Source organism: Bubalus kerabau, chromosome 13, assembly GCF_029407905.1.
Source record: "Bubalus kerabau isolate K-KA32 ecotype Philippines breed swamp buffalo chromosome 13, PCC_UOA_SB_1v2, whole genome shotgun sequence".
NCBI lineage: Eukaryota > Metazoa > Chordata > Mammalia > Artiodactyla > Bovidae > Bubalus > Bubalus kerabau.
The window spans coordinates 10,190,808-10,214,075 of record NC_073636.1 but is presented as its reverse complement, the minus strand read 5'-3'; the positions used below and the strand labels follow the sequence as shown (position 1 = coordinate 10,214,075).

Sequence of the window (23,268 nt, the reverse complement as noted above, 5' to 3'; positions counted from 1 at the left end):
GCTTTTGTACCAACATATATGCTTTTGTACCATCTTTACTTAAGGTTTGTAAGATACAACATTTGTAAGATTCATTCACGTTTTTGCCTGGAATTCTAGTTTGTAATTTCTTTTTCCTTTCTTTTTTTTAAAGATATTTTTGATGTGGACCATTTTTAAAGTCTTTTTTGAATTTGGTACAGTATTGCTTCTGCTTGTTCTTATGTTTTGATTTTTTGGCCATAATGCATGTAGAATGTAGCTCCCTGACCAGGGATCAAACCCACTCCCCCCACATTGGAAGGAAAAGCCTTAACCAGTGGACTGCCAAGGAAGCTCCGTATAGTTAGTAGTTTTTGTACTTCATTCTTATATTTGTTTCTCTGTATGTAACTTGTCTCTCTCATCTGACTGCTTTGGAGATTTTCTTCCTTATCACTGCTGTTGACTGAGTTGATTATGATGTACTTAGGTATAATTTTGTGTTTCTTGTGCTTTGGGGTCATTGAATTTCTTCCACATGTGAGTTCATTGTTTTCATGAAGTTTCTGAAAAATTTCAGCAACTATTACTTCAAATATTTTTTTCTGTCTCCCCTTCCCATACCTGCCTAAAGAGATTCCAATTCATGATGATTATATTTGGAATCACTCGAAGTTGTTCCATGGCTCCCTGAGGCTCTTTTCATTTCCTTTGGTCACTCATTTTCTCTGTGTATGGATCTGGATAGTTTCTATAGCTACAACTTCAAATTCACTGATCTTTTCTTCTGCCCTATCTCACCTGCCATTATTCCCATCAGGTATAATTTTCATCTCAGATACTCTGTTTTTCATCCCTAGAAATTCAATCGTGTCTTTCTATATTTTCCATGTTTCTAATGAAAATGGAATTCCTTCTTTTAGCTTGTTGAGGATGTGGAACACAATTAATGCTTTTTAATGTGCTCTTTCCTATTAATGGGACTTCCCTGGTGGCTCAGATGATAAAGCATCTGCCTACAATGCGGGTGACCCGGGTTCAATCCATGGGTCAGGAAGATCTCCTGGAGAAGGAAATGGCAATCCACTCCAGTATTCTTGCCTGGAAAATCCCATAGACGAGGAGCCTGGTAGGCTACAGTCCATGGGGTCGCAAAGAGTGAGACATGACTGAGTGACTTCACTTTCACTTCCTATTATTACCCCATCTGTGCCACTTCTGGATTGATTACTATTAATTGTTATCTCTTCCCCTTCAGGTCATACTTTCCTGCATCTTGTCAAGCAGGCCAATTAATAACCCTACAATGGTCTGAGTGTTCAAGTAAAAGGAAGAGTCATACATCTCTCACTTTAAATCAGAATCTAGAAATGATTAAGCTTAGTGAGGAAGGCATATCAAAAGCTAAGACAGGCTAAAAGCTAGGTGTCTCGCACTGAGCAGTTAGCTAAGTTGTGAAGGCAAAAGAAAAGTTCTCGAAGGAAATTCAAAGTGTTTCTCCAGTAAACACAGGAATGATTAAAAAAAAAAAAGTAGATTATTGCCAATATGGAGAAAGTCTGGGTGGTCTGGATAGAAGATCAAACCAGCCACAACATTCTCTTAAGTCAGAGCCTAACCCAGAGCAATGCTTTGATTGTCTTCCATTCCGTGAGGGCTGAGAGAGGTGAGGAAACTGCAGAAGAAAGGTTTGAAAGTAGCAGAGACTGGTTTATGAGGTTTAAGGAAAGAATCCACCTCCATAACATAAAAGAACAAGGTGAAGCAGCAAGTGCTGATGTAGAAGCTGCATCAAGTTGACCAGAAGATCTAGCTAAGATGTTTATGAAGATGGCTACAGTAAACAATAGCTTTTCAGTGTAGACAAAACAGCCTTCTATTGGAAGAAGATGCCATTTAGGACTCTCATAGCTAGAGAGGAGAAGTCAGGGCCTGGCTTCAAGGCTTCAAAGGACAACCTGACTCTCTTGTTTGGGGCTAATGCAGATGGTGAAGCCAATGCTCATTTGTCATTCTGAAAATCCTAGGATGCTTAAAAATTAGGCTTAATCTACTCTGCCTGTGCTCTATATATGGAAAAACAAAGCCTAGATGACAGAGTGTATCTGTTCATAACAAGCTTTACTGAAAATTTCAGACCCACTGTTGAGACCTACTGCTCAGAAAAAAGATTCCTTTCAAAATATTACTGCTTGTTGACAATGCATTTGGTCACCCAAGTGCGCTGATGGAGATGTACAGTGAGATTAATATTGTTTTCACACCTGCTAACACAATATCCCTTCTGCAACCCATGGATCAAGGAATAACTTCAGCTTTGAAGTCCTATTATTTAAGAAATATATCGCTTAAGGCTACAGTTGCCATAGATAGTGATCTCTCTGATGGATCTGGGCAAGATAAATTGAAAACCTGGGAAGGATTTGCCATTTGAAAAGCCATTAGGAAACATTCATGATTCATGGGAAGCGGTCAAAATATCAACATTAACAGGAATTTGGAAGAAGTTGATTCCAACACTCACAGATGACTTAGAGGGTTTGAAGATTTCAGGGGAGGAAGGAACTGTAGATGTGGTAGAAACAGCAAGAGAACTAGAATTACAAGTGGAGCCTGGAGATGTGACCGAATTGCTGCAACTCCAGGATAAAACCTTAGCAGATGAGCAGTTCTTATGGATGAGCAAAGAAAGTAACTTCTTGAGATGGAATCAAATTCTGGTGAAGATGCTATAAAGATAGTTGACATGACAGCAAAGGGTTTAGAATATTACACAAACTTACTTGAGAAAGCAACGACAGGGTTTGTGAGTATTGAGTCCAATTTTGAAAGAAGTTCTACTGTGGGTAAAATGGTATTAAACAGCACTGCATGCTACAGTGAAATTGTCCATAGAAGGAAGAGTCAATGATGTGGAAAAATTCATTGTTGTCTTATTTTAAGAAATTACCACAGCTGCTCCAGCCTTCAGCAACCACCACTCTGATCAGTCAGCAGCCTCGGCATCAAAGCTCACATCAAGGTGAGACCCTCCACCAGCACAAAGGTCATGATTCATCAAAGACTCAGATGGTAGCTAGCAGTTTTTAGCAATAAAGTATTTTTTAGTTAAGGTATATGTACTGCTCTCTTTTTAGACCTGGCGTTATTGCACAATTAATAGATAACAGTAGAGTGTAAACCCAACTTTCACATGCATTGGGAAGCCAAAAAATTCATGTGACTGGCTTTATTGTCATATTCCCTTCTTGTGGTGGTCTGGAACACAACCCACAATATCTCAAGAGGTATGCCTGTAGAAACATCCTTGAAAAAACTGGCCAAAACAAAGGCATTCAAGCTCTCTGCTCATAAAACATGCAGAAACACAAGAAGTGCAAGGAGATTTGTCTTCCAATACTTCTTTTCATGCCCGGTAATTTTGTTGATTACTCTGTTGGATGTGAAGTATGTTTCTAGTTTTACAGATGTTCTTGAGTTTCATTTGAGGATAAGTTAAGTTATTTACAAACAGTTTGATCCTTTCAAGTCTTGTTTTGAAGCTGGCTTGCACAGGACAAGAGCAGTATTTGGTGTATTGCTAGTTTTGCTCCACTACTGAGGCAAGCCCCTTCTGAGGCCCCCATGCATTCTTAGGTTTTCCAGTCTGGCTAGTGGGAACAGGCACCCTTCTCACCCCTGTGGAAGCCCCAAATATCAGGACCTCAAGTCCTTTCGTGTGGTTTCCCAAGTCTCTTGCACATGTGCAGATCAATACTCCTCTGAAGACTTGAAGGATTCCCTCTGTAGGTCTCTGTGCTCCCCGGATGGCACTAGTGGTAAAGAACCCACCTGCCAGTGCAGGTGACATAAGAGATGCTGGTTCAGGAAGATCCGTTGGAGGAAGGCATAGACGGAGGAGCCTGGTGGACTACAGTCCATAGGGTCACACAGGGTCAGACATGACTGAAGCGACTTAGCACACATACACTCTATAGGTCTCAAGAGGGTTCCCTGTGTGGAGCTCTCCCTTCTTCAGGACTCCACCTGGGAAATGCTAGATGCTTGGCTTTCCATCACTCTCAGCTCTTTCCTCAACTCAGAAGTCTGCTGGCCTGCAAATTCTCTCCAGTCAGTGGGACAACCACAGGGCTTACCTCATTTTTAACTTTCAGGCATCACTGAGATTTACCAAATTTTAATATGAATTGGTGCTCCTATTTTCCATTACAATGGAAAAATATTAGCATAGTTTAATTTATCTCATCCTAATAAATGCCATTATTGCGATGCATTTTGACTCTAAGTCTATCTTAACTTCCACAATACACTATTCTTATTATAATCATCATTGATTTGTATCATCACTGTTCATTTAGACTTATCCAATAACTACCATTTGCCTTGCTTATAAGTCCTTCTGTCATCTTATAATTCCTTTTGCCATCAATATCCTCCTACCTGAAGAACACCAGAATTTTCTGGTGATGCACAGTTCCTTCTTGCTCAGAAATGTTAATTAATCTTTATTCTTTTTTTTTTTTTAATAGTTATTTGGCTGTGCCAGGTCTTAGTTGCTGGCATGTGAGGTCTTTCTTTGTGGCGTGTGTGATCTAGTCCCCTGGCCAGGGATCGAACCCAGGCTCCCTGCATTGGGAGCATGGAGTTTTAACCATAGGACCACCAGGGAAGTCCAAACCTTTATCCCTGAAACATACATTTTTCTCTGGGCTTAGAGTTCTTGGGTGGCAGTGACTCTTTTGTATTGTCTTTTTATTTCCATCGTGTCATCTGAAAAGTCAGCTATCAGTCCAGTTGTTTGATGACTGCTTTCAGATGTTCTGTTTATCTCTGGCTTTCAGCAATTTTGCTATGATGGTTTGGGAATTATTCTGCTTGGAGTTCAAAGGACATTTGGAACATGTGACTTGATATCCCTTCTCATTGTAGGAAATTTCTCACCAAAATTTCTTCAGATATTTTTTCTGTCCAATTCCCTCTCTCCTTTCTGTCCAGGATTCCAATTATATGCGCAATAGACTTTGTCATTGTATCCTGCACATCTTTCCCCTTTCTTTAGTTTGCCATTCTTTCTCTCCTGTCTTTTAGTTCAGATATATTCTTCTGACCTAACTTCTAGTTCACAAATTCTGGAATACTGGAGTGGGTTGCCATTTCCTTCTCCAAGGGATCTTCTTGACCCAGGAATCAAGCCCGGGTCTCATGCACTGCAGGTAGATTCTTTATGAACTGAGCTACGAGGGAAACCCTCATTTGCATCTAATAAGTCATAAACCTATTCACTGAATTCTTCATTTTAGAGTGGCATCTTTTACTTCTAGACTTTTTCTTTTTCTCTTTTGAATTTTCAGCTCTCAGTTAAAATTTTCAATCTTGTCTTGTCAGTGGAGGAACTGGTTTGCATGGTCTTTGTGTTTTATAACACTAACATTTTCAGCCCAAGTGGGTTTCCTGCTCTTGACTGTTTGTTTTATATGTTACCTTGTTTCTTTATTTTTTTCTGGCTATTTTCAGGCATTTACAATGCTCTTCTTTCTTTCATCTAGTAAATAATTTACATTTGCTTTTCTCAGGTACCTAGAGGGACTGGTAATCTGGGTTGATCTCAATTTAATTTGGGGATTGAAGTGATTTAAAGCTGAGCAGCAATCTCTCAGAAGGCTGATCTATATCTGTTTCATCTTTCCTGCAGAGATATACATCTTTGGGGTTTCAACCCCAAATATCACATTACCAGGGCCCTTTTGAGCAGTGGGACTTAAGATGCCTTTTGCAGAATCAGCCAATTCCCTAAGGTAAAAATAGTTACAAATTCTATCTCTCTATGTTCATATATATGTGTATATATATATGTGTGTGTGTGTGTAGTCCAGGTTGTCCAGTCAGAGTAATGGTCTATATTATTTAGTCTCTCACTGCTGAAAGAAAAACTGTCTCCTTCTTTTTCTTTCTCATTAAAAAAAATATAATTTTCAAAGGTAAAAGCAATCATTTAAGTAAGCTCTTTTGATACTAATTTTGAAACAATTATTTCAACATTTTCATACATTTAAATGAGTCTCTTATCACATAGTCCTTTCCAACTGTGCCTTTCTCAGTCTTGAATGTTTCAGGCCTTCACAGGCCTTTTGTTAGTTTCTTCAGAAAGGATACTTTGGGTAGCATGTTTTCTTAATCTTTCTATTCCTGAGAAAATATTAGTCTTGACTTCATGCATGAGTAATAACTTCACTAAATATAGATGCAGTGTCCATTAGAGCTCTGGAAATGTTACTCCATTTTTTTTTTAATTTTTTTTATTTTTGAGAATTTAGAGTTGTGGAAGAAGTCTAAGGCTAATTTGATTTTGGTGATTTTAGTTATAAACTGATTTTGAATTTCCAAGATGCTTTAAAAGCCTTCCTTTGTTATTGATCTTCAGAAATTCCATGAGGATTTGTAGGTTTCTGTTCTCATATGAGTTTTCATTACCTTTGCCTATAAATATAACATGTACTCTTGTGCTTTGGGCGGAGGAATTGGTTTGTATTAGGAAAATATTTTTTTCTTTTTTTTTTTTAAAGATGGATTCATTTCTGTTTGTTCTATTATCTTTTCTTGGCATTCCAAGGAGATGCAAATTTAATTTCTTGGCTCTACTGTCTCCCTGTTTCACATTTATTCTCACTGGTATCATATTTTCTTTTCAGCAGTTGCAAATCCAATGCCTATAGACCTCAATTAGGTAACAAAAATAAATGAAGCCAGCCTGGTACAAAATTAGTGAGTAGCAAGGACTGTGGAGAGCAAACACCCCTTCTAAATGTGGCAGCTACCAATCAGGAGGAGAAGGGGATGACAGAGGATGAGATGGTTGGATAGCATCACTGACTCGATGGACATGAGTTTGAAGAAGCTATGAAAGTTGTTGATGGGCAGGGAAGCCTGGAGTGCTGCAGTCCATGGGGTTGCAAAGAGTTGAACATGACTGAGCAACTGAACTGACTGACTGACCAATCACCTGATATCTAGCACTAATAAAATAAGTTGACACTTGAGCAACACAAGTTTGAACTGTGCAGTCCACATACAGGTAACTTTTTTTTCAACAAATATGTACTATGCTATGATGCTATGCTAAGTCACTTAAGTCGTGTCTGACTCTGTGCAACCCCATAGATGTCAGCCCACCAGGCTCCCCCGTCCCTGGGATTATTCAGGCAAGAACACTGGAGTGGGTTGCCATTTCCTTCTATAATGCATGAAAGTGAAAAGGGAAAGTGTAGTCGCTCAGTCATGTCTGACTCTTAGCGACCCCATGGACTGCAGCCTATCAGGCTCCTCCGCCCATGGGATTTTCCAGGCAAGAGTACTGGAGTGGGGTGCCATTGCCTTCTCCGATATGTACTATAGTACAACACAATCTGTGGTTGGTTGAATCATTGGATATGGAACTACAGATACAGACAGCTGACTATAAAGTTGTTCACCAATTTTTGACTGTGTGGAGGGTAGGCATCCCTAAATCTCAGAGTTGTTCAAGATTCCAGAGAAACTAAAATGTGGATTTTATAAAATGTAATATTCCTTAGCAGAAAACAAATAAGTCCCACAACTTACCACTGGGATGCTCTTGGTCACACACAGGATGATCTGTTGCTTCACTGTCTTTTGTTATATTGTCATCCTCTGCAGAATCTGACATAACAAACAAATAAAATCTTTAGTCAGTTTTTTTAACCAGGAAATACAGCAGCCTCCAGAACTCAAAGAACAGATATGTGTTTGGGGAAGAAAATTTATTATTTAAAAAATAATATCATTAAAATGCTTAAATATCTTCATCAATAGATCAGCTTTTCTTAAAGTACTACATATGATGTCTTCACAAAGTTTACAAAGTAAAAATTGTAAGGATTCAGCTGGAACATCTTTTTTTACAACAAAGAAGAAAATATAAGCAGGCTTTATGCATCAGTGAAAGTCTTAGGAGAATTGTACAGAATGATATGAAAGGAAGCAAAATAGAGAAGATTAAAGGAATATAATTTTAATGTCCTTAATGCTTCCATTATTGTCGTTGTGCATATATGGGAGCCTTGAGTCCTTGAAAAGGCCAGAGGTAGAGCTTTGAAATCCAGTGGTAATCAAAATCACCTTCCACAGAAACTATACCAGTAGAACAATGGCAAAAAGGGAGCACAGACCTTCTGTTCTGTGCAACTTCACCCTGTCCCTTGTGTAGAATATTTAAATGTGGGATCAGTATAAGTTCACTTTTTTTCCTAAAATCATATGATGTACTTTACAGGAAATAATGTGGCTAAAAGGATTCCAGTGACTTATGGACTCTTGCAAAGCTAGAAATGGTCCCCTGTTGGATATTTGAGACTTATCTGGAGGCTCTTCAAAAATCACCAGTAAGAGCATGTGAGTAGATTGGTAGAATGACAGAAAATAAATCTTTCATTCATTCCACAAATATTTATTAAGTGCCAACTCTACGTCAGACATGGTTCTTGATACTGGGGAGTCAACAGTGAACAAAACAACAAATCTCTGCCCTCAAAGAGGTTACAGTCTAGTGTATATTTTTCTCGTGGTTCAGTTCAGTTCAGTTCAATTGCTCAGTCGTGTCTGATTCTTTGCGACCCCATGGGCTGCAGCACGCCAGGCCTCCCTGTCCATCACCAACTCCAAGAGTTTACTCAAACTCATGTCCATTGAGTTGGTGATGCCATCCAGCCATCTCATCCTCTGTCGTCCCCTTCTTCTCCTGCCTTTAATCTTTCCCAGCATCTGGGTCTTTTCAAATGAGTCAGCTCTTCGTATCAGGTGGCCAAAGTATTGGCGTTTCAGCTTCAGCATCAGTCCTTTCAGTGAACATTCAGGACTGATTTCCTTTAGGATGGACTGCTTGGATCTCCTTGCAGTACAAGGAACTCTCAAGAGTCTTCTCCAACACCACAGTTCAAAAGCATCAATTCTTCGGTGCTCAGCTTTCTTTAGAGTCCAACTCTCACATCCATACATGACCACTGGAATAACCATAGCCTTGACTAGACCAACCTTTGTTGGCAAAGTAATGTCTCTGCTTTTGAATATGCTGTCTAGGTTGGTCATAACTTTTCTTCCAAGGAATATACGTCTTTTTAATTTTTGGCTGCAGTCACCATCTGCAGTGATTTTGGAGGTTAAATGCGATCCAAAGATACCAAAAAGCCATGAGCTAATCTTGTATGCGTGTGGCCGTGGAGAGAGCAGGGGATGGCAGGCCAGCGTGTCTGTTCCTGACAAATGGTTTCTCTCCTGAGTTCATGCTCCTCAGTTGGGTTTTAACCCCTAACAGAATGAATCAGTTGGAATCTAAAATAAATCATTCTTGTTTCTCTTATCCACTTTTTTGTCCCCCCTACCCCCAAACGAGGAAACAGCTTCAAACAAACAATATGATTTGGAATATGATGAGAAAGTTTTTTTCTCCAACTTGCCACTAGCAACATTTGATGGACAAGTGCGAAACCTGGGTAGTTAACATGATTCAGATTTAATAACCAGTGAAGCAAGTACACACCCAAAGTGTATGGTTTTAATTAAATGCAAATAATTCCCCCGAGGCAAATGTTTAATTATCTGCACAGCTTCTTATTTCTTTCTCAGACTGACAATAAATTTCAAAGTCCAAATTTGGAAGCAAAACTTTAGCACAGACACATTTCCCAAACTGTTATCTCACTCAAGTCAAACTGTTTTAAACCAGCTCCCATTAAAATATGCCTTTTTAATTTTGAACCTAACACGTGAATGAAAAAATATGATTTGAATACTTTTTCCACATGAACACTGAAAATGAACAGTTTTAAAAAGGTACTATATGGACCAGGCTAAATTTAATTTTGAAAGGGTGTTAGTTTTACTAGCTTATAGAAAATGGTATCATTTGATATGTACTCTGTTACAACACTCATTTCTTTCAAAATTATCCAAGATTCTGTATGCAGTTAAAATTTATTCATTTATACTTAAGAATAATTCACTAAACTTTATAATTTACATAAACATTATGTTTCATGAACCAAATATGACCTAAGAAATGGTCTTTTGAAAAGTGATTTACAGTGAGTTTCTAAGTTAACGGTGCTATGAGTCACATAAAATGGTGAAAGTATTTAAAAAATTAATTACTAGACTATGCCGATTTTGTCACCAAAATCTGTGTCTTTGGCAAGTTAAATGATCCTTAAATTTTAATTTCCTTGAGGAGTTGCTACAGCATTGCTAAGGCACTTTCTGATCTTATGTGCTCTAATGTATACCGTGTATTTCATTGAATCCAAGACATCATCAATTGTTATTTGCTCTATTATTTTGTGTAGAATTTAAAAAATGAGACCAAATGAACTATAACACACTCTAAATTTTAAAGATATGCCCTAATTTTGGAAATAAAATATACAAAGAACTATGCATCCTAGAAATACAATGTTTGAACATATTCTGTGTGAAATACATGTTTTTATGTGATGACAAAGATTTCATATCACATGACCCATCACCAAAGCCACAAGTTCATCTTGTCTTGTAGGTGAGTCTTTTTTTCCAGAAATGCTTTCACGTATGTGCATCATTTTATTTACAGTAATAAAGGAAGATAGAAAGTATAAGCTCATACAGCAGGTGGCTATGGAAGATTGTTTCCACCACAGTTTTTCTATTCAAAGAGCTATCTGAATTTCCAGTCTCATGAATTCCTTAAGACTATATTTGATCCTGAATGTTTTAAACCATGGCTCCTATTACATTACACATAGTCAAAGGTTTGAAATGACAGTGGAGCTTTTCTGCTTTGGAGGTGATGAAAGCTACATTCTATGTACATATAAAGTCATTATTCATAATCAAAAAGGGAAAATAAATCCAGTATATAGTCATTAAAAGAGGTTATTTTTCCTTTGTAAGTTCCATAAACTACCATGAAAACTGTAGTTGTATATACTAAATTCTTTTGTTGTTGTTGTTTTGTTATTTATTATGCTAAGTTCTTGAATCACCTTGGATTCACATTTTATTTAATTCTAAAAATTATCATTTGATAGTGTTCAAAAAATGTAGAAGAGCTATCACCTAATTCTGAGATTCAGTCAATGTTATTTTAATAAAGAATTTGAATTAAATTTTATATGTAGATCATGACTTTCAAAACCCTTAAGGTCAATGTCCTATTAGACAATTTTTGCAAATGCAAATATTAAATTGAATAGCCACGCCAAAGTTGTAAAGACAAAAATTCTAAACAGTAGGTCATTTGTAATGCAGTCAATCACACATGCCTACACAGGCTAGTACATGTATAGATTTAAGCTGTGGTGATAAATGATGATACTATTGAATTTTTAATCAACATATCTAGACTATAAATCAAAAGAAATATTCTTTCTTTTGAAAATGTCCCCTTAGAACAAAAGCTGTTAACCCTGCAGCATCGCTAAATATACTCTAGGGGTCCACAAACCTTTTTGAAATGATATGCAAATGTGTGCTTATATTCAAATGTTCATTTTTTATGCGAGGAGAGAGCTTCTGTAATATTCTTATGGGGATATGTGACCCCAGCAAGGTTAAAATAACTATAGAAATGTATACTGCCAGTGATGCTGCCATTTTATGAAAGATTTTTAGTACTATAATTGAGGAGCTACAGAATTTGATGTCCATCCATAAATTCATCAGTGATGGCAATTCTTGAATTCTTAAGGAAGATCTGATCTGAGCAAATAGCTCAAAACAATATGGAGATATATTTAATAAATGAGGAGGATAATCCAGCTGTCAAAAAATACTTTGTGAATGGATGATTAACTGTCTTTGAGAACATTTCCAAGACGGGAGGTGAACTAAATCCATCTAGTAAGAGAGGCAGTCCCTGCCTACTATTGAGAGGAGAGGCAAGAGGTCATTTGGGTGCAAAAGTTCTACTGGGTCTGAACAAAATAAATACCATGCGTGAACACCTACACATAAAATATTCTTGCTCTGTAAGATGTAAGCCTCCTCACGTGAGTACCTTGGCTTGACATGAAAGTCACTCAGAAATACAATCATCAGGATTTTCTTTGATTCTTGTAAACTGATTAAACCAAGGAAAACATTTATCCTGGCCTGTTCCTTTGAATAGCTGGTTTAATGTGTGAAGCAATTGGAATAAAGTAGTTTTTCTTCCAGATGAACAGTGTGATCATTCACAATAAACTAGAGTCTCTACAGCCGATTAGGGTCTCCTTGAAGCTTTGCAGTGATGAAACCTCCATACATACAGGAAAAATATATCCTGTAATATGTTTCCAGAGGATTCAAATAGCAAGGCTCTGAACTGTGTGTGGTACCTGCGATGCTGGATACACAGGCTGGACTGTATTTGCCTAAAAAGGAAGTGGGTGCACAGGACAGGCTGTTGCTCTGAGCAGTGGCAGCTGAGCTATGGTTAGCCATTTGTCTCCATTATGTTCTCATTAACCCCCATTAAAAGGCAGAGAATCATTCCCAGAGTTGCGGAATCTAGGTACTAAGAGTCTTTGAGACACAGAGGAGAGAAATACCATCATGTCTATTAACTTCGTTTCTTTTTTTTTGGCAACACCCTGTGGCCTGTGGGATCTTAGTTCCTCACCAGGGATGGAATCCATGTCTCCTGCAGTGGAAGTGTGGTGTCTCGAACCACTGGACACCAGGGAAGTCCCTAACGTTGTTTCTGTTAGAAAACATATTCCATATTCCAAACAGTACACCTGGGTAAACCAGCTTGTTCCAAGACTGGAGGTGATAATTCTTCCACAACTTGTTTTTGCAAATATAAGCAAATAAGAGAACTGATCATGAGTGGATGGGCACTAGTCTGGGGCTGTGATTCCAGATGTACAACTAGAAACTCCATTCACTTTATATAATCTCAGTTTCAGCATCTTAGGACCTGAGGGTGTCTAGGCAGATAATCCATTTTAAACATTTTATAATGCTAATCTGCTGAATTGTTCAAATTATCTCTTCCTTCCAGACAACAACTCTGTAAACCTTTCTACTCTTCACTTGCTATCTGCCTACTTGAGGTTTTACGTAGATTTTCCCTATTTCTAAAGTAAAGGTTAACAGTGGGGGAAGTGGTGCTGTGTGACATCAATGATACACTGGCTGTCTTTCATTCTGCGACTCCACGAAGGAGCATCACAATGTGAAACAAAACAGCTGGATATGAAACCGGGTTGGACCATGATGGGAAAAGAAATGCTTAATTACCCTTTCCATCAAGTTGATTTTTCCCCTTTGGCAATGTAAACGAAGGCAAATCTGCTCTTGTTTGGTTGTCTGTGACCCGCTATCCTTGACCTCCATCCTCCGATGCCTTTCTGTTCTTGCCTCCCTCTCCCTTGCTAAGCCTTGCACTGCAGGCTCTCTTTATTAAAAAAGAAAGAAAGAAAGAAAGAAAACTTTGACCAGGGCACAAGCATGAAAAGCAGCTATGGCTCCAAACACAGACTGACTTGCAATTCTATTAAAATGTTCACTGAGGGACTTCCCTGGTGGTCCAGTGGCTAAAAATCCAAGCTGCCAATGTGGGGTTTGACCCCTGATCTGGGAACTAGATCCTGAAGGCTGCAACTACCAGTTCCCATGCCACAATCAAAGACACCACAATGAGGATCAGGATTCCAAGGGCCACAGCTAAGACCTGGCACAGGCAGATAAACATTTTAAAAAGTAGCCCATCTATAAGTCAGGGAAAAGAGAAGAATTTTGTTTACACTTTGGTTTAATTTGATCTGATAATACTAGGTCTTTGAGACAGTACTGCTGAGAGGACCGTCACCTGAGAAGAGAGGTGGAGGGGTATTTGGATCTTCACTCTGAGCAGGGTCACAGCCTAGCGGTTGGACACTTGTTGATTGTTTTATTCCACAGAGAAGCTGAGGCAACAGACAGACTCAATGTTCAGATTCATAGCTGCTTCAGCTTCTGAGCTCTGGCTGTTTTCAGGCAGGAACCTGGAGAGAGGGGCTGAGATGCCAAGACCTCATCTGCTGAGATCCAGGGGTTCCTATAGTCTCCAAGGACCCAATCATAACCTGCCCTATTAGAGCACAACTTTAGTCTCCTTTCCAAATGATGGAACGGGACACATCTGTAGACTAAGATACGCACTTGGAGCCCTTGTGAGAGTGACTCATTTTATGTGAGCTTCGAAGAGCTGGAGGACTTCTCCTGAGCATCTCTTTGTTCCTCACATCCAGAAAGATCCACAGACCCACTCCAGTGAAAATGGGTGTGCTTCCTTTTTTCTGTTTTTGTTTCCCTTTAACTTCCCCATGTTATTGAATACACTTTTTAATTTGGATGGCTGCAGAAGGATTCATTACTTGGATCTGCCATAAGCTACTTTACTATTGCCTCTACTATGAGATATTCAAATTGAATCACAGCTTCAGCCATTCTAAATAATCCTACGTGTTTGTTGTATTGGGAGTCTCAAAGCTGGATTCACTCGACTCTTCTCTTACTTTTTCTCAGCCCTAGCCCATCTCTAAGATCTACAGAGAATTGATCTACAGAGAATTGATCTCTTGAGAGCTAGAGCAGTTGGAATACAGAACAAGAGAGGTCAGCTAAGCCTTATAGTAGCCAGCCTCCCCTATCCCCTATACCCATTGGACTCTCTCTGAGATTGCAACAAATGGTTCCAAGAGATGAGCTGCTTCCCAAGACTCTGATGAAAAGCACTCTTGACCCAGAAGGGCCAGAAGTACCCAGGAACCAATGTCCAGCTTCCTGACTCCCAAAGGATCCACTTCACTTTCCCTGCCTCTTAGGCAAACAATTCTGAATATTCTCTATACATATCTCTGAGGAATGGTGCCTCAGTTCCCCTCAGAAGTAACCTGCTCATTACAGTACCCCTTATTGGATGTCCTCCTTACTTCCCCAAGCCTCACCTGTGGCTTCCTGGGACCACCTCCCAAATAAACAATTTGTACCCGCATCCCTGTCTCAGAATTTGCTTCTGCAGAACTCAAGCTAAGACAGCCAAGATAGTCAATAACCTGTCTTTCACTACTTAATAGCAAAAATGGGAATGCTGCCTCTATTTTCCTGACTTACAGCTCTCTTATGCCACGCTGCCTTTTGTTAGGGGACATTAAGTCAGTGCCTGCCACCTAAAGAGGGAAAGTTGGGGAAAGAGGTGTTTTGTATCATATAATCCTGAGCACTAGACCACAGGTGAAAGATGGATCCTGAGCAGTCACCTGTAGACTGGCCAACAGACTCTGAATTAAGGTGGCCTCTCATGAGACCTCCACCTACCAGGAGAGAACTCACATTTGATTATGATGAAAGGAATCCACCAGCTCCTTTGACTTGGAGTGTTTGGTGGTAAAATATACAGAGAAAGTTTCAAAGCAGAGAGTGGCTTAAAGGCAGAGATTTACTCAAGGAGAAAGGAGGAAACAGAAGCCATGGATGGGGCAGGAGAGAGAAGAGTCAACAGTTACTTGGCAGCATCAGGGGAGTAGAAAGAGGAAAAGAAGAAAAAGTTTCGGATGCTCCCTGAGTGGATGGCTGTTAGCTGAGCTTCTAGAAGAACTGATGGAGGGGCTATTGCCTCTCAAATGACTCAGTTATTGAGGCTCAATGAAATGTTTTCCTCACTCTCTGACTTTTCAACCAATCAAATTAAGAGTCTGACTCTCATGCTGGACCTTGCAAGTTCATTTTCTAATTTTGTTGTGTACATATGTATACGTTAAACATTTCAAAAGTGCTTTTAAAATATTATTTTAAGAATTATATCCTTTTACACCCATTTTTTAAAAAAGAACATTTACCTTTCTAGCCGTTTCCAATGTCCAGCATCCTCATGAAACTTGTACACAGATGGAAAGATAGTGGACCAAGAAACTTAGAGAAAGTTGAAGAGGGGAACAGCCTGGTCTTGCAGAACAAAACAAGTTTAATAAACTTCATTTTTAAAACTGACCCTGGTGGGGGAAAAAATCAGGCAACATATGGTATAACAGGAAATGGGGTGTATACAACCATTTGTATGATGAGGGCAATGATTTGCCTTATATGCTAAGAAAAATTGTTTTAAAAGCAAATACTGTGAGATGCTATTTTATGACGACCTTGGGAAATATACTATAGATTAATGTAAAATGTTATTTTCTATTTCCAGGAAGATTTTATTTTAATCTAGTACTATTTTAGACTAGGTTTAACTAAGAGGTCTAGAAATCATTATAATACACTTTCCTAATGCAATGACTGGCTATATTAGTCTGCTAGGACTGTCCTAAAAAATCCCATAGACTGAATGACTTAAACAACAGAAATTTGTTTTCTCATAGCTGTGGGAGTGAACAGTCCAGGATTGAGTTGTGGGCCCTCCTCCTGGCTTGCAGTAGGAAGCCTTCTTGTTGTGTGCTCACATATCCTTTCCTCGGTGTGTGTGTTCAGAGACAGAAATTGAGATCTCTCTTCCTTTTCCTAAAGAAGCCACTAATCAAACCTAGACAGCATATTAAAAGGCAGAGACATCACTTGGCCAACAAAGGTCCATATACTCAAAGCTATGGTTTTTCCAGTAGTCATGTATGGATATGGAGTTGGACCATGAAGAAGGCTGAGCATTGAAGAATTGATGCTTTTGAATTGTGGTTCTGGAAAAGACTTTTGAGAGTTCTTTGGACTGCAAAGAGATCAAACCAGTCAATCCTAAAGGAAATAAATCTTGAACATTCATTGGAAGGACTGATGCTGAAGCTATAATACTTTGGCCACCTAATGCAAAGAGTTGACTTATTGGAAAAGACCCTGATGCTGGGGAAGATGGAAGGCAAAAGGAGAAGGGGGCAGTAGAGGATGAGATGGTTAGATAGCATCACCGACATGCTGGACATGAATTCGAGCAAACTCTGGGAGACAGTGAAGGACAGACAAGCCTGGCATGCTGCAGTCATGAGGTTGCAAAGAGTTGGACGTGACCTAGTGACTGAACAAGAATCGCATTATGAAGGGACCCACCCTCATGACTTAATATAACCCCAATTACCTCTCAAAGAGCCCATCTCCAAATACCATCACATTGGCTAGGAAAGGAGTTAAGTAACTGCCAAACACCATGTACCAATAAGCACTTCATGGGTCTTCCCTGGTGGTCCAGAGGTTAAGACCCCATCCCCCCACTGCAGCTTGATCCCTGGTTGAGAACTAAGAGTCCACAAGCCATGCGGTGAGCCCAGAAGATTAAAAAAAGAAAAAGAACATTTCAGCAGACTTCCCTGGTGGTCCAGTGGCTAAGACTTCGAGATCCACTGAAGATCCCTGGTCAGAGAACTAGATGTCACATGTCACAACTAAAGATCCCATATGCCGCCAGGAAGATGGAGATGCCGCCTGCTGCAGCTAAGACCTGGTGCAGCCTCATAATTGATAAATACATAATTTCAAAAAAGCATACCGGTACTTTAAATATTCCTGCAGTGGGACTAGGGTGAGTGGCAGAGTATCAGTTCTTTTTGTAATAGAGAACTATGTCAGTAAGTTTCTGAGAAAAGAATAAACCATATTTCATCAATATTTTAATATTGACTACACATTGAAATTATTATATTTTGGATATACTGGTTAAATAGATTATTAAAATTGTTTTCACCTTTTTTTTCTTCCTTAATGTTACTATTAGAAAATTTAAAGTTATATATGTGGCTCTCACTTATTTCTATCAGACAGTGCTGTTTTAGAGAATTGAGTATGAGCTTGACTTACACAAATAATCAAACACATGTTTATTTGAAGGCCGGAGTTATGAAGATGGGAAATTGCAGCTTGCAAAGCACGGTCTGTCAGAAACTGGAAAATCTAATTTGGCATATAGTGAAGCATCTACACATGCTGATAGCGATGGATAAGGAGAAGAAAAGCCTAATTAGGTATAATCAGAGAGGATTTTCTGAGAAGGAATTAGAGGGAGAAAGAGAATGATAAATTTGCAACAGCTATCACACTTACTTATACCCAAACAGCATCCAAGAGTTGAAAATTTTTGCTTTTTGTTGATTTGACCCAAATTTCTTAGCTTGGCACTCAGAGTTCTTGATAATCAGGGCTCTATCTTAGCAATGCATTACTAGGTAGATGAATGGACCTATCACTAAGGCCAAGTGAATCTATTTGTTGAACAGAAAATAGGTTTTTTGATGTCCTACGTCCGACTGTTCAGGGATGCTATTCCACCCAACCACAACTGCTTATTTCTGCTCTATAACATCTGTGCAGCTTTCAGATTCCAGCTCAAAAGTCCTATTCTCTACCCACATGGCACAGATAACCCCACACCAGAGATGCTCCTAGCCCCCAAGATCCTTTAACGTGTTCCTGTGTATCTTCCCTTTTGTACTTGTCACTCTGTCTGGTCTGTTAGCTGTGGCACATCCTAGTCAAGTGGCCTCTGACCACATCCTTATTGCTCCATGCTTTACTTTCCTTGTCTGTAAAGTGGGGTGATAACTCATCTCATAGATGAGCATGGAATGAATGAAAACCTGTAAAGTATTTAGAATAGAATCTAATGGATAATAGGGATTAGATAAATTTAGTTGCAACTAGTATCATTATGACTGATATTTGTTATGCAGCACATGCCTGTAGGTCTCATTTTTCCATCTCAATTGTAAATTTCTTGAAGGCCAAGAGCAATGTTTTCTTCTTCCTCTTGCAGAAGGTCTTACAAAGAGTTAGAATACAGCAAATATCAGTTGATGACCATAATACCATTTTCATTGGTGCTTTTAAATTTTTAAATTTAAATACTTGCCAAAAACACAAGAGAAGACTCTACACATGGACATCACCAGATGGTCAACACCAAAATCAGACTGATTATATTCTTTGCAGCCATATATGGAGAAGCTCAATACAGTCAGCAAAAACAAGACTGGGAGCTGACTGTGGCTCAGATCATGAACTCTTATTGCCACAATTCAGACTGAAATTGAAGAAAGTGGAGAAAACCACTAGACCATTCAGGTATGACCTAAATCAAATCCCTTATGACTATACAGTGAAAATGAGAAATAGATGTGAGGGACTAGATCTGATAGATAGAATGCCTGAAGAACTATGGATGGAGGTTCCTGACATTGTACAGGAGACAGGGATCAAGATCATCCCCAAGAAAAAGAAATGCAAACAAGCAAAATGGCTGTCTGTGGAGGCCTTACAAATAGCTGTGAAAAGAGAAGCAAAAGCAAAAGAGAAAAGGAAAGATACACCCATTTGAATGCAGAGTTCCAAAGAATAGCAAGGAGAGATAAGAAAGCCTTCCTCAGCGATCAATGCAAAGAAATAGAGGAAAACAATAGAATCAGAAAGACTAGAGATCTCTTCAAGAAAATTAGAGATACCAAGGGAACATTTCATGCAAAGATGGGCTCAATAAAGGACAGAAATGGTAGGGACCTAACAGAAGTAGAAGATATTAAGAAGAGGTGGCAAGAATACACAAAAGAACTATACAAAAAAGATCTTCATGACCTAGATAATCACGATGGTGTGAACACTCACCTAAAGCCAGACATCCTGGAATGTGAAGTCAAGTGGGCCTTAGAAAGTATCACTATGAACAAAGCTAGTGGAGGTGATGGAATTCCAGTTGAGCTATTTCAAATGCTAAAAGATGATGCTGTGAAAGTGCTGCACTCAATATATCAGCAAATTTGGAAAACTCAGCAATGGCCACAGGACTGGAAAAGGTCAGTTTCATTCCAATCCCAAAGAAAGGCAATGCCAAAGAATGCTCAAACTACTGCACAATTGCACTCATCTCAGATGCTAGTAAAGTAATGCTCAAAATTCTCCAAGCCAGGCTTCAGCAATATGTGAACCATGAACTTCCAGATGTTCAAGCTGGTTTTAGAAAAGGCAGAGGAATCAGAGATAAAATTGCCAACATCCACTGGATCATAGAAAAAGCAAGAGAATTCCAGAAAAACATCTATTTCTGCTTTATTGACTATGCCTTTGATAGTGTGGATCACAACAAACTGTGTAAAATTCTGAAAGAGATGGGAATACCAGACCACCTGACCTGCCTCCTGAGAAATCTGTGTGCAGGTCAGGAAGCAACAGTTAGAACTGGACATGGAACAACAGACTAGTTCCAAATAGGAAAAGGATTACGTCAAGGCTGTATGTTGTCACCTTGCTTATTTAACTTATATGTAGAGTACATGATGAGAAACGCTGGGCTGGATGAAGCAAAAGCTGGAATCAAGATTGCCTGGAGAAATATTAATAACCTCAGTTATGCAGTTGACACCACCTTTACGGCAGAAAGTGAAGAGGAACTAAAAAGTCTCTTGATCAAAGTGAAAGAGGAGAGTGAAATAGTTGGCTTAAAGCTCAACATTCAGAAAACTAAGATCATGGCATCCAGTCCCATCACTTCATGGCAAATAGATGGGGAAACAGTGGAAACAGTGGCTGAGTTTATTTTTGGGGGCTCCAAAATTACTGCAGATGGTGATTGCAGCCATGAAATTAAAAGACGCTTACTCCTTGGAAGGAAAGCTATGTCCAACCTAGACAGCAAATTAAAAAGCAGACATTACTTTGTCAACAAAGGTCCATCTAGTCAAAGCTATGGTTTTTCCAATGGTCATGTATGGATTTGAGAATTAGACTATAAAGAAAGCTGAGCACCAAGGATTTGATGCTTTTGAATGGTGGTGTTGGAGAAGACTCTTGAGAGTCCCTTGGACTGCAAGGAGATCCAACCAGTCCATCCTAAAGGAGATCAGTCCTGGGTGTGCATTGGAAGGACTGATGTTGAAGCTGAAACTCCAATACTTTGGCCACCTGATGTGAAGGGTGACTCATTTCAAAAGTCCCTGATGTTGGGAAAGATTGAAGGCAGGAGGAGAAGGCGATGACAGAGGATGAGATGGTTGGATGGCATCACCAACTCAATGGACATGAGTTTGGGTAAAGTCTGGGAGTTGGCGATGGACAGGGAGGCCTACTGTGCTGCAGTCCATGGGGTCACAAAAAATCAGACACGACTGAGTGACTGAACTGAACTGAACTGTACTGAAATATATTTTAATTGGTACTTTCTGAAGGCCAGACTTTGTATGACTCACTAGAAGATAAGATGATGGACAATGTACATGTTGTCCTCCTTCCATGGAAACTGAGTTATAGTAGAGGGAGCTGGGAAAAAGTAAGGATGCCAAAGGAAAGAGAGGTGTCCACAGTTACAGATTACTGTAAGTGTTATGGATTAATTACAAGGGGCTTGGACAGCCATTGAGTGGAGGAGCCGCTATACCTAAAAAGTTGGTCAGAAAAGGCTGTGATGAGATGGAGCCATAGTGGGGGCAAGAGGGTTCTGTAAGCTAAGAATGGAGAGGCAGGTGTAGTCGGTAATGTTACATCTTATATGTTGTAGTTATGTTTGCATTTAACTTTGGGGGAAACATGAAAGTATTACAAGAATTCAAGAAGCAGTGGGCTCATTTTGCTTTGCTTGGGAATGTCAGTTGGCCCTAGAGTCTTTTACTTTCTTACATCTCCACTCATCCTTTCCCCTCCTATGTAACGGTTCTCTCTCTGAACCATGCTTCCTACCCTACGGTTTGCCTTTTTTTCATCAAGTAAAAAGAAACTCACTATGGTTCATATGGTGACCATATGCCCTGAATTTTTTTTATTCAAGTATAGTTGATTAACAATGTTGTATTAGTTTCAGATGTACAAGATGTACAGCACAGTGATTCAGATCTCTCTCTCTTTCTCTCTCTCTCTCTCTCTCTCTCTATATATATATATATACAAACCACTTTTTTCAGATTCTTTTCCCTTATAGGTTATTAAAAATACTGCATCTAGTTTCCTGTGCTATATAGTAGGTCCTTGCTGGTTATCTATTTTATATATATTGGGCTTCCCTGGTGGCTCTGATGGTAAAGCATTCGCCTGCAATGCAGGAGACCCGGGTTCAATCCCTGGGTCGGGACAAGCCCCTGGAGAAGAGAATGGCTACCCACTCCAGTATCCTTGCCTAGAGAATTCTATGAACAGAGGAACCTGGAGGCCTACATTCCATGAGGTCGCTAAGAATTGGACATGACTGAGTGACTAACACACTCATGCACAAACATGTTAATACCAACCTCTTAATGCTCTGACTTTTTAAGTATAATTCTAACTGCCAAGATTCTATTATATCTTATCAGATCACTTAATATGATTCCTCGAAGGAAAAAAGATAAAAATATTTTTCCTTCTGAGCGTGGACCATCACCTCCTTCTGCAATGCAGGAGACACGGGTTCAGTCCCTCAGGGAGATCCCCTGGAGGAGGAAATGGCAGCCCACTCCAGTATTCTTGGCAGGGCAATCTCATGGACAGTCTTCGAGTAGGCTACAGTCCATGGGGTCGCAAAGAGTCAGACACGGCTGAGCACCTGAGCATACACACTGAGTGAACATTTAGTAATGACTCTGCCTCAGAATGTGGTTGGCATTGAAAACATTTATGGATAGTTTAGGTAAACTGAAGCAATCTAACGGCTGTTGAAAAACATGTCTCTTGAAAGACTTAGATCTTTATGAGTCTCCCAATATCACAAAAGCATTATAAATCATAGCACAAGCTGGGAGAAATGTTGTCTCGCAGATTCATTTTGGGTCTAAAACAGTGTCTGAGTGTATGCATATGTGTGTGGTTTTGTGTATGCACAGATGTGTATGTGAGTGTTACTGCTGCTTGCTGGATGAGAAAGAAAGCTAACTGTTAAATGAAAGAGAAAAGTTTCCGCTAAATGCTATCAATGTTTGTTAGGAGACCTTGTCTTTACACTTGATTAAAAAGATATTTCAGTCTTTGCCACTGGCTAGTCAGTTATTCTTTTTTTTTTTTTTTGTCTTAACAAAGCAGCAGTTCTGAGACATTCTCTGCCTCTCTCTCAGTAAATATCCCCACCTTGGGAACAGTGGTGGAAAGGACAGATGACAACAAAACGTCATTGGGGATGAGGCAGATACACATTTTTGCTTATGGAATCTACTGTCAAAAACTGAGGCTACATTTTCTGAATATTCCTTCAAAAACACTGTGTTGCCATGAATTTAGGAAACTCAAACTCCATTTTTCAAGTTATTTTACTAGTGTTTATCTTTCATTATAATAACGATTGCAATTTATGTAAGCAAAACTTTATATGGTTTAATTCTTCTGGATAGGATATGAGATTGTCTCCCAAACTATAATTTGTTGGAT

The 23,268-nt window shown here is 39.2% G+C and overlaps 1 protein-coding gene across 1 annotated transcript in view; it reads right to left on the bottom strand.

Moving 5' to 3' along the window:
* Positions 1–23,268, bottom strand: part of LOC129625309 (ADP-ribose glycohydrolase MACROD2-like) — a 221,215-nt gene that overhangs the window by 103,448 nt on the left and 94,499 nt on the right. The window contains exon 6 of the mRNA XM_055543450.1: positions 7,561–7,638. Within this exon, the coding sequence (XP_055399425.1) occupies positions 7,561–7,638 (78 nt within the window). The remainder of the gene's footprint in view (positions 1–7,560; positions 7,639–23,268) is intronic.